Here is an 11,133-nt window from a genome sequence, read left to right on the forward strand (position 1 = left end):
GAGGAAGCTGAGTGAGAGCTGTGTGGGTTGAGTCACTGGTCACGGGAAGCTGGTGGAAGCAGCTGGTTTGCTTCCTGTGTTTGAGCTGTGCAGGGTCCAGGTCCAGCACAGGGGTCTGGGAAGAGCTCCGGGCACTCTGAGCTTCCGCAGTAACTGTGCCTTTGGAATCTAAAGGAAGTGGAAGCTGCAACAGGAATAAAGGGTTTCATTGGGAGCCTTTAATGAGGGCTGGGTCTGCTGAGAGGGAACCTGCCAGAAGGCGCTGCCTCAAATGAGTGGGAGTGTTGTCAGCTGGGAGTCAAGTGGGAGCTTGTCACAGCTGGAATGGGAAGAATGTGCTGGGAAGGGAAAAAGGGCCTGCAAAGTGCAGCCCGAGCCCACGGAGAAGGAGGAAGATGCTTTATTCAGGGCTCCGTGGAGAAGCCACGGAGGGATTATGCTCTTCTCCAATGACACGGTGTCCTGTTGCAGCATCCAGCTGGAGCAGGAGGAGGGAGGGAGGGCGGGTAAGTGCAGGCAGGCTGGAGCCTGGGCCCTGCTGGAGCTGGGGGCTGTCCAAGGGAAGGAGTTGTGCACGTACAGGAAGCCCAGTTGCAGGATCTCCCGGCTGAGTCGAGTCTGGCTCAGTCCCAGCATTGCAATGGCTCAAGGCCTTCAGGTTTAGCTTCACCAGGGACTGTAGAACTGAACCTGTTCCCCCCCTGGTGTCAGTGCAGTTGAAATCTGTGGGGACCAGCTGTGTGGGGAAAGCAAACTGCCCCAGCTGTGTGTGTGTCCTGCTGCTATAGAGTCCCTCAGCCCAGTACCAGCGTGAAGCTGGTGGGCTCCCCTGGGCAGAGATCAGCCCGTGTAACTCCACACAAATGAGGAACCAGGCCTGGACCCCAGGTGTGAGCTGATGGAAGTGTCCCTGGGTTGGGAGCCCACCTGTCTTGGGGAATAGCACTCACTGCAAGGCAGCAGGAGTGGGCCTGGCACCCTCTGCCACAAGGAGAGGCCAAACCACTGCTCCAGGCTTCTCTCCATCTCAGGTAATGGCACAAGGAAACTAAATCTGGAAAGAAAACCTCTTCCCAGCCAGGGAAGGTTATAACAGGTGAGAGGCAGCTCCTTCTTGCAGAGCTTGGGATGAGGAGCTGTTACGGTGTTTGCAGCCCTGTCCCTCTTGCTGGGAGGGGTCTCTTCTCCTCAGCAGCAAGGAGGCATTGGGGATCAGCCCACATTCCTGCAGGCTCCTGGAGTTGTCTGTGTACAGCCTCTGGGGAAAGGTGCTGATGATCTCATACGAGTCGGAGTCTCCACCCCTAGGAAAGAACAGCACAATCTTTCCTACTCACAGGGTCCCCCAAGGTTTTGCTGAGATGCTCTGGCTAATCCAGCTGTGGTTATGCAAGAGCAGAAAAAAGGGCTCCCAGCCCTCTGTAGCCAGCCAGGCACGGAGCAGCTGTTCCAGCTGCACAGCTGCAGGGGGAAGGAGGCTCGTGCATCCCGACAGCACTGAGCTCATTCTGGGCTCAAACCAAGGCCAGGGCCCTGGCCTGCAACAGCAGTGGGAAGAGGGGAGGGCAAAAGGGGCCCTCAGCCATCTGGAACTGTTCCTGAAGGGCTCAGTGAGCCCTCGAGCAGCATTAAAAGGGTTGGGATATTGAGATGGCTGAGCAAAGAGGGTGTTGATCCAGCAGCTCGGCTTCCAGGCTGCACCAGCACCTTGGGAATGGTGGCACTAGTCATGGGAGTGCTGCTGAGCAAAGGCAGTGATGGCCTGGGTCTGATGGCAATTTTGGGAGGGCAGAAGAGGTTTATCTCTGCTGCTGCATGGCAAAGGTGGGTATGAAACACTCTGAGCTATGTGGGACCCCAGCAGTGCTGCCGGGAGAGCATCTAGTGAGGGAGCTAAAGGGGCAGAGGGCTGAGCTGTGACCCAGCTCAGGCTGATGTTTGAAGATCCAGGGCCTTCAGCAGCCACCAGGGGCCCTTCCCTGGGGCCCTACAGAGCCAGGCAAGGACAGGAGGAAGTGCTGTGCACACCTGATGCGGGCGAGGTGCTGGCGCAGATCCCCGATGGTGTCGGTGAAGAGCATCCTCACAACGTGCGTGTGCTCCCCGCTCTCACACCTGACACGGAGAGTGCAGACTCCAGGGGCAGGAGCTTCAGCCTCTTCAGTCATCTTCACCCTGGTTAGAAAACCCTGTCAGCCAAGGAGTGAGCTCCACTCAGTGGGCAGAACCTGCAGGATGTGCTGGTGAGGTCCAGACAGGGGAGAGGGAATGTTCTAGAGATGAACAAGGCCCCACCTGACTCCAGGCAAACAAACCAACCTGCTGCCCAAACTGCTGCTTTGCTTTCCCTGCCTGAAGGTGCCTTGAAGAGGGTTGTTGACCTTTTTTAACTTTTCCATTTTAAATCAGGGCTGTCTGGTAAGTGCTTCGCCCTACTTCTCTGATTAAAAATAATCTGCTTGGGGTTTTTTTCATTAGCTATTTGGGTCTTGGCTTGCCAGAAGACTGAGTGGAAAAGTGCTGTTAGTGAGACCTCCCACTTGGGCATCAGTTTCTTGGAGGGATTCCCCCATTTAACATGACTGCAGACAGCTTTTTCAGTGGTTTTGAACTCTTAGGCCTTGGCTTGTTGGGAAAACTATTTCAAAGAAATAAGTGACATTCTGAACAACAGAAACTTTTTGTTAGAGATGCAGGTTTGCCATGAGAAATTCAGTGGTCTTCCCAAATGACCAAACTTGGCCTTTTTTTCTAATTGTTTCTAAGGTCTAAAAGGGGAAAGTCCATTTACTTCCTCAACTGAACCCCCTGAAATGGGGGGGTGATGCAGTGATGAAATAGGAGGAGGAGGAGGAGATCCTGACAGGGCAGGGGTTGGAGGCTGTACCTGTACCTCTCCAGGGTAGCCAGCCTGGGTGTCTCCACCAGGGTCTCTTTGCTGCTCTGCACCCCATCAGAGCCCTGAAACCAAACCAGGTGAGTGTCACCACTGCCCAGAGAGCAGCTGGTGCCAGGACAGCCCAGAGGCAGGTGCCAAAGTGCCACGTGTGTTCTGGTGGAGCCTCTCTGGGAGGAGGAGATCACGTGGAGCTGAGAGAGGCCCAGGGAGGGGGTGCTGGTGCTGGGCAGGGTGCTGAGCCCAAGGAATCACTGCTGCCCCTCTCCTGTGGGTGGCTGGGGGTCCTCTCATACCTGCTGTGCTGCTCCAGTTGAGCCCTGGACACCAACCACTCCTCCTCCATGTTCCAGGGCCTTGGGAAGCTCGTTGGGAAACTGCTCCAAGGAGGCTTTGGGACCTGCCAGAGCAGAGGGGAGATATGTCCATGTGTGACCTTCTTGACAGACATTTTGACCCCAGAACAGGCTGATTTGGTGAAAGGAGAGCACGCAGCAGCCGACAGGGAGAGCTCTTACCACCCCCAGAGAGGCTGAGACTCGCTCTCGGGTTCCTCCCTTCAAGTTTGTCCCACTTTCTGGCCCACTAAATGTCTGATTGTCAACATCAACAGTGAGAACTGCACAGCCTGTTCAGCACAGCTGGGATGCACAGTGGGTAGAAACCTGGATAGCTCTGCTGTGAAAACCTGAAACTATCACCATTTTTTACAGTCTTGGACGTTTCACCTTGTATTTGTTGGTGTCTACTTCTTTTTGTTTGGAAAATTATTTTTTTTTTTGTTACTACTTAGATAAAGGGAATATTTAGCAGAGCTTCTGTTTGGGAATAGCCTTGAGATGGATGAGCAAGCAGTTCAGCTGTAGGTAACCAGGCAGCTGTTGCTGATGGGAGATGCACATATTGGGTCATTTAGTGATGCACACACAAACCCACTGAGACTGAGTCTGACTTCCCAACCCTGACAGGTATTGCTTAGGCAAACTGTGAGAGTCTAGAAGCAAAATGAGGTATCTGTGGCCTGACCTTATGTCCCATATTCTGTTATGAAAGTCTGAAGAGAAACTGTCCCATATTCAGTACAGTTATGGTTGATGTGGCTTGAAGATATCTGCATTTATGGAATGAGGCTATAGGAGAGCAGAGTTTTTTTTTGCCAGCAAATCCCTCCCTCAGCCTTTGATGGTGGTAGATGTGAAGGTAGAAGGAGCTTGACCTTTTGGAAGCATGCAGGGCAGATATGTTTTGGAAACCTGCTGAATTTCTGGTAATTTATTACTCATCACATCTCTTTCTTTAGGAGATGAATGATGAGAGGACACTGTGTGTGCTGCCTGGCTCCCAGCTCCTGAAGCAACACCAGGCCCTGAACCACAAGTGTTGCCTTCCTTGCTGAGACAACCCCCAACACCCCTCCTTCCTGCTGCACTGCCCTGGTAAGGTTTAAAAGTTCTCCCCTTTGAAAATTAGCTGCATTTTTGAGGCAGGCTTAAGATTTTACCTGGGATCTCGGTGGTTTCCTGCACTTGGTTTGATTCTGAATGACCAACTATTTGGCCATGGCCAGGAAAACTCCTTGGAAGGTCCCTCTCCTCAAATACCACGTCCCTTCTGTCAGTGACCTGTTGAATTAAGTCCAACTGCCATTAGGAAATCTGACTGATGCACAAGCTTCTCTTGCTGCATCAGAGCACGATAAACCACAGCAATGACACCCAACAATCATAAACCCCAAACAAAACCAACGATGCACAGGTTAAAAGGAACCTCAGCCCCAAGAGCTTTGCACAATCCTCCTTCCATGTGACTTTCTAACTTCCACAGCTCCCAGCTCGCTCCAGCTGGACTGACCTTGTCTTGCCCCTGCAGCTGTGCCCTGGTTTCTTCGTGGCAGTGGGTAGGTCCAGCCTCTGGCTGTTCCTTCTTACATTTCAGATGCACTCAAAGCCCTAGATTCGAGTCCTCTGAGGCTTTCTGCCTGCAAATGTGGCCTTGGCTCTTTGCCATTTCTAAGAAATCAAAAAGCAGGGCCCAAAAGAACCTCAGGTGGCCAAAACCATTTAAGGTGTGCAAAATAAACTCTCATGACATCCTCTTTGAGAGACACTTGTTCAATCTGGCTTTAAAAGCTTTTCCAGGGGAACCATTTGAGAACTTTTTTTTTTCCCTTGGGGTGACACAGCTCTTCAGATGCTGCACGTGCTACTTCTCTTACAGAGCCTGCTGTGCTCTTAGAAGCCTTGTTCCAAGCCAAGATTCACTGAGGCAGAGAAACCCTTCAGTGCTGACGCAGAAACACTCACTCACTTCCTCTAACGGCTGTAGCAGGTGTGCTCCCCACTACCCTTTCCCTCAGACACATCTGCACAGCATCACAAACCTCAAACTCAATCCAGCAGAGTGATGAAAGAAACCTGAACAGTTTTCTTGGGAAGCAAGGGAGCAGTTTCTCCCCAAAAAGCTGGTGAAAAGGGTTTGGCACTTACCTGCAAAGGGACGCCATCGGGGTAGCGCTGCTGCAGCTCTGAAGGGAAATACCCATCCATGATGTCCTGCAGGCATTGCTGAAACAACATGAGAGCTCATGGTCACACCACAGACTTTCTGTTTAGCTCAGGACTGATCTTTCTGCTGGGCTGCTCCTATTTGTGGTGTTATGGCTGTGCAGAGAAGTCGGAGGCACAGAATCTCACCTCTAAAAATTACTGCACAGAGACATACAAGCCTTTCAAGGCACTGTGGGAACGTGAGGTGAGGAGCTGGGCTCCTTTTTAGGACTGAGATGAGCTCAAAAGCCTTATTGCCTTTCCTGGGGCTTAGTGAAGGATGGCAGGATGGCTCTAATTCCCTTCCAGACCTTTCCATACCTGTGTGGATGGGTCCTGGTAGGGCCGGAAGGCTCCGTTGCACATGACGATCCCATTTTGGTACAGGGTGAGAGGGATGGGTTCTGGCTGCTTCAGCCGAGCCCCCTGGAGTGTGTGCTTGATTTGAGGACTGCCTTCTCCAGCCAGCAGGTTCAAATATTTAACGTTCTCCAAGATTAAATCAAAATCAATCTGGTATTTGGAAACAACTGCTTCACCTGTGGCAGAGGGATCGGAGTTACAGGGGGAAAGGGGTGGCAGCAGAGCAGTTTTATCTGTATGAATCTGAGGTGTGTTTTGAGCCCTGACATTTTCACATGTTTGCAGAGTGTGGTGCAACACTTGTGCTGTGGTGCAGCGCTGCCAGGTCCACCCGGGTGTGGGCTAAACCACAAGGGCAGGGCAGAGGGTGCAAACTCACAGGGCTCCACGCTCAACCCCTTGCCCTGTTTGTCGCTTCAGAAGTGTTGTGTTGTCCCTGCACGGTGCACGGGGAGGAATTTCACTAGTTGGATTAGCTAGATTGGATCAGTGGATCAGGGCAGAGGTGCTGAAGAGGTGTCAGTGTAAACACAGGCAGCTGCCTGCATCAGCAGGTTGGGCAGGGACGCTCTGAGGACGTTTGTCTGGGTGCTTGAAGGTGGCAGGGTGAAGCAGTGAAAAGGTTGTGATGGAGCAGAGGAGTGAAATCAGAAGAGGAAATGAAAGAAAAGATGTAGATTGAGCTAAAGCCCTTTGTATTGTTGTTCTGCTTTTTTATGATTTGCTGAAGGAGGATGGGGAAATGCCCTTAAAAAGGGTCAGTGAGCTGATATCAAAACTATTTCTACTGATTTCCATCTGTCCGTCCCCTCCTGTATCTAAGGGTGGGGAGGTCTAGTTAGCTAATATTTGCCTGGTGGTTAGGAGGCAGCATTGCCTCTACAGCCCAAGTATTCTTCCTTTTTTTCCTCTGTTACCACTTCCTAAGAAGCCATTGCCAAACATGCTTGGACCCCACACAGCAGAGTCAGGTCTCAATTAAACCGCTCACGTGGTAGTTGGGAGGAAAGGCAAACAATACTCCCTGGTGGAGCCAGACAATGTGGGTATGTTACTACAACTGCTGTGTACACAAAGCACCTGATTCCGCTTTCCACCCACTTTACGTCAATATTATTAAAGCAATGAAGCTTCAAACAGTGCAGGGTATGTGAATTCTGCAGGAAACAGCTGCTGTGAGGTCCTCCCTAAGGGCTGAGCCATCAGGTTCTCTCCTGAAGAGCTTACAAAATATAGATGTATAAAATTAAACCTCCTGCCTGGCTTAGCTCCTGCTAGGTCACTCCATGTCCCCGTCCCTGGGAGGGATTGATGTGAAGATCTCGGCACGGGATCACAAATTCTGAAGGCCCAGATCCTGGGTCTTTGGTGCTTACCTGTTCCACCTTCTCTAAGCAGGCAGTGGGAGCTGGGATAGCTGCTTCAGCCAGGGGTGCTGGTGTTTTACCTGGCTTCCAGAGGCTCCTTGGTAGCAGCTCCCCTTCATCCCCGAGAGATTCTGTGTCTTCCAGCTGATCCTGTGTCTCCCCAACCCAAATCAGACCGTAGTCATTCAGAAACCGCTGAGAGGGGAAAGTACAAGAGCAGAGCTTCAGGAAACTAGAAGTGGTGGCCTGAGTGTGGTCAGTTGTGACTGCGAGAAGCAGAAAGGGAGGTAAAAGAGGTTTGTCTTGGGGGCTCCTTGGCCCAGACAGACAGACTCACTGGCAGGGCAGTAGTAGCAGCTCCACTAGTAATAGGCAAAAGGGAGGAGGAAAGCATTTGTAGTGACAGTGTAATCTCTCAAGACTGTAGGAGCCACAAGGAATATTTCTACAGTCCTGGAAATCAAAATGATGAGGTTTGCAGGAGGCGCAGATGTCTGTGTGTTTAAAAAGCCTCCTCCTGCCCTGTTGCTGACATCCAACCTGCTCTCTCTTTCCAGACTGAGGTGAAGAATTGTGATGACCAAAGTGGCAGCTCAGAAAAGGCCAAGCAGCCTGGAACTGCAGGGCAAGTGAGGGCTGAGGGCAAGTGAGGCTGGTGTCTCACCTCCATCTCGCAGACCTGGGTCTGCAGCTGAAGGCACCTCCCTTCCAGCTCTTCCAGGGTGGATGAGTCAGGAGCACCTGAAAAAGAAGAGCTGATGTTTCTGTGCACAGCCTTAAAGAAGAGCTGTAGATAAAACCTGTCACACAGCACAGACCCCCAGCAGCACCCTGCCTGCACTGTGAGTGACCTCAAGCGTGACACAGGAGCTGAACATGAGCTTTGAGTGCTGGACTCTGACAATTCAGCCTGCAGTGGTTTGACAAGGATGCTGACAGACCAGGAGATAGCTGTGAATGACACTGGCCAAGTTTTACGGTGCAGGAAGCTGCTGTGAGTGGTGCTGTTGGCAATTATGCAATGAAAACTGCTTGGCTTCCTCAGCCCATTAAAAAAAATGAGCAGGTGTCCACTAAAGCTGGGTCCAGAAATCTTGGCTGAGTGGCAGCACAACGCGTGGTGAGGCACAAACCACACATGATTGTGGTTTGACAGGCACAGTCGTGTTTTTTCACTCAGGAAATGGAGAATTTACCACAGCTTTGCATTAACAAGGTAGTGCAGCCATTGCAGAAAACGTGTGTGGGCTCAGCTGGAGAGCTGCTGGATTCTGAGGAATTGAATAGGGGAAAAGACCTTTGGTGACTCACTTAAAGCTGGATTCAATTTAGAGTTAGGCTGCCTTGCAGGACAAGTGAGCCTGGACCTGTTGGAGACTCCAAGCAGATTTTCGGTTTCTCTCAGCTGTAGCTGTTTTCCTGCCTGTTTGAACTCTGCACTGTTTACCGATTTTTTTGGGTGGTTTTTTTCTCCTGGCCATCCTCGGGTGTCTGGGTGGTTGGTTTACACTCATGGAAACTTAGTAACCCACAGAAAATAGGCCAGGAAATGATGATTTGCGCTGCACCAGAAAAAGCCCAGTAACAGATGCGAGTTAAAGTGCAGATCTGCTTCAGGAAATGGCACCAGCGTGGCTGGTACCTCTCACCAAAGAGGCTCCTGGGCTTGGGAGCCAAGGACAGCTCAGGGAGAAGCTCTGTTGCAGCACCAGGAGCTCTGTTGCCCTCCCAGAGGTGCCAAAGGTTGATCAAGTTTTACCTTCCCCTTCCTGAAGAGTCTTTATCTTCTCCTCGAGTTCAGCAATCCTCCTGTCCTGCAGGGACAGAACAAATAATGACCTCACTTAGTTCCTGGGCCTCAGGGCCTCGAGGCACAGTTGGCACAATTAGTCCTGGGTGAGTCTGGTGCAGGTACTCCCACCCCACTCAGAGACAGGCAAAACAAGGGTCAGAAGGGCTGAATCACCTCACAAACACCTTATTTAGCCTCAAGTGAGGGGTGGGATAAATACAGAACTCCAGGAATAGGTGACCTATCTCTCAGTCCTCCACCTGCACGAGAGCTGTGGGCACACACAGGCTCCTGTGCTTCCTGCTGAGGGGCTGATCTGGAGACTAAAGCAGCATCTCTGCAGCCACTTCTTCAAAAATGAAACAAAACAGGGTATTAATTCTAAGCTTTTAAAGGGTATTTATTAAAGGGTATCTATTCCATTCAGTAATGCAGAAAGGTCTGCTCTGGGATGACTCTGCTGTGGGAGCAGCTGCTGTTTCAGAAAACAAAAGGAAGGGGGAAAAATAAAAGGTCTGAAGCCAAAGAGCTGCTGATGTTAGTGCCAGGGTGCTGGGAGTCACTGCTATAATCCCCTCTCCCACCCCAAGGCCTGATCCAATTGCTCTGTTGCTTTGCAAAGGCTCGTTTGGGTAATTAACAGAGCAAGCCACAGATTAACTTCTTTTAGCCCAAACAAGGTCTGAGCAGGTGGAACTGCTGTGGCTTCAACCATCAAAGCAGAACACAGAGCAGGCTCAGGCAGGGGGGCTGATTTTTACCTTCAGCTGGATTTCTTGTGCTTGTTTCTCTATTTTTTGTTCCAACAGAGAGATTTTTTGCGTCAGGGAGGGCGTGAGCTCCACTGTGGGGGACTCGAGCTCCGTGTCGGTGTGAGCTGCACCTGGAGGCACAAAGACCTGTTACCTCTCTGAAATGGGGGGCACACAGGGGGCCCCACACCAGAATTCCTGCTCTGCCACAGCAGGGAGGACGAGGATATTCTTGGGGGGGTAAGGGGGTGGCTGTGTCACCAACAGCACGTTGTGTAGGCGAGAGGGGGACCACAGAAATTAGGTCTGGCCTGGGGTGTCACTGAGAAACTCAGAACTCCCTAATAATTGAGGGACTTTACCCTCCATGTTCCTTTTCAGTGTTGTCCACTGGAGCAGGAGGGGAGGCTGCCTTGCACTGGATTCCTGGTCCTAGGAGACAGCCTGGCATCTTCTGAGAAGGGGCACGGAGAGCATGGAAGGAAGAAAAACAGGTCAGTGTTTGGATACAACTTCTCCAAAAGCAGGGAAAGAAATATCAGGCTTGTGCTGAAGGGAAAGCAGGTGGCCTGGGCATTCAATCCCATGAGTATTCCCAAATTCCTGAGCGTGTGTGGGCACTTGATATGAGACAGGAAGATGGGAAGGTACAATCAGGAACAGCAAACTTTACTGGGAGTGAAACATGAGGGTTTGCTCTGAAACCTGGTGGGGAGGATGTGACCTAAAGTGGAACTGGAAAAATAGGTGACGTCTTGTTGTGCTCTAGCACTGGTTGAGGATGTGGAAGCCTATTGATTCTTATCTGATGTTGGAGAGTTGTAGGAGAGAGAGAGCAGAGAGAGAGCTACAGTCACTGCAAAATGTGTAGGGTGGTAAGAACTGCCTTGCCTGTGAAGGCAATGAACTTGGACAGCTCTGCCCTTTCAGTAAAAATAAGAGGAGATAATACATAAAAATAAAGCACAGGCTCATTAACTTTGGGGGGGGTTTGCTTGATGGGTGAATTTTTAAAAATATAATTGAAAAAACTGTCTAAAAAAGCCTAAACTGTACATTTTTCTCATCACCCCAGCCCGTACACCGGGGCAGGGTGGGCTGTTTGAGGGATCGTGGGCTAAAAGAGGCTCAAAATAACGGGGGTCACCAGGTACCTCCTGGGAGAGGTGACTTTGGGAGGGGTGGGTGTGAGCTTGGGGGGGCCCGAGGGGGGTTGCAGGGCCGGGGGCACACGGGGTGTGCTGGGGCGGAGCTCTGTGTGTTAGGGGGACCCTCGGGGGGGATCCCCGAACCTCGGCGGGGGTTCCCCGCGCTCCCCCGGACCCCCAAGCACTCACCCACCCGCCGCCATCTTGTTTACAGGCGGTTGCCACGGCGACGAGGGCCCCGCTGCGATTGGCTCGGCGCTGGTCACGTG

At 51.6% G+C, this 11,133-nt stretch overlaps 1 protein-coding gene across 2 annotated transcripts; it reads right to left on the reverse strand.

Moving 5' to 3' along the window:
• Positions 1-196: 196 nt before the first annotated feature.
• Positions 197-11,133, reverse strand: UBXN11 (UBX domain protein 11). 2 transcript variants are annotated; one of them, XM_064635290.1, is made up of 13 exons: positions 11,054-11,133; positions 10,079-10,170; positions 9,726-9,847; positions 8,932-8,986; positions 7,837-7,913; positions 7,253-7,367; positions 5,764-5,981; positions 5,383-5,460; positions 4,398-4,518; positions 3,193-3,296; positions 2,894-2,961; positions 2,029-2,175; positions 197-1,304 (listed from the first exon to the last, which is right to left on the reverse strand). In XM_064635290.1, exons 2-13 carry the CDS (start codon positions 10,083-10,085, stop codon positions 1,088-1,090), a joined length of 1,329 nt encoding a protein of 442 aa, XP_064491360.1. In that variant the 5' UTR covers positions 10,086-10,170; positions 11,054-11,133; the 3' UTR covers positions 197-1,087. The 2 variants fall into 2 exon arrangements, with proteins under 2 accessions (XP_064491360.1, XP_064491359.1); XM_064635289.1 differs by having other exon boundaries at positions 2,888-2,961.

The sequence above is a fragment of the Pseudopipra pipra genome, chromosome 24, assembly GCF_036250125.1.
Source record: "Pseudopipra pipra isolate bDixPip1 chromosome 24, bDixPip1.hap1, whole genome shotgun sequence".
NCBI lineage: Eukaryota > Metazoa > Chordata > Aves > Passeriformes > Pipridae > Pseudopipra > Pseudopipra pipra.

Coding starts and splice junctions, on each gene's coding strand:
- UBXN11 (XM_064635289.1), bottom strand. Junction 7,914..8,931: donor GACTCTTCAGGAAGGGGAAG/GTAAAACTTGAT, acceptor CTTCTTTTTCAG/GTGCTCCTGACTCATCCACC. Junction 2,962..3,192: donor CAACTGGAGCAGCACAGCAG/GTATGAGAGGAC, acceptor GTTTGGTTTCAG/GGCTCTGATGGGGTGCAGAG.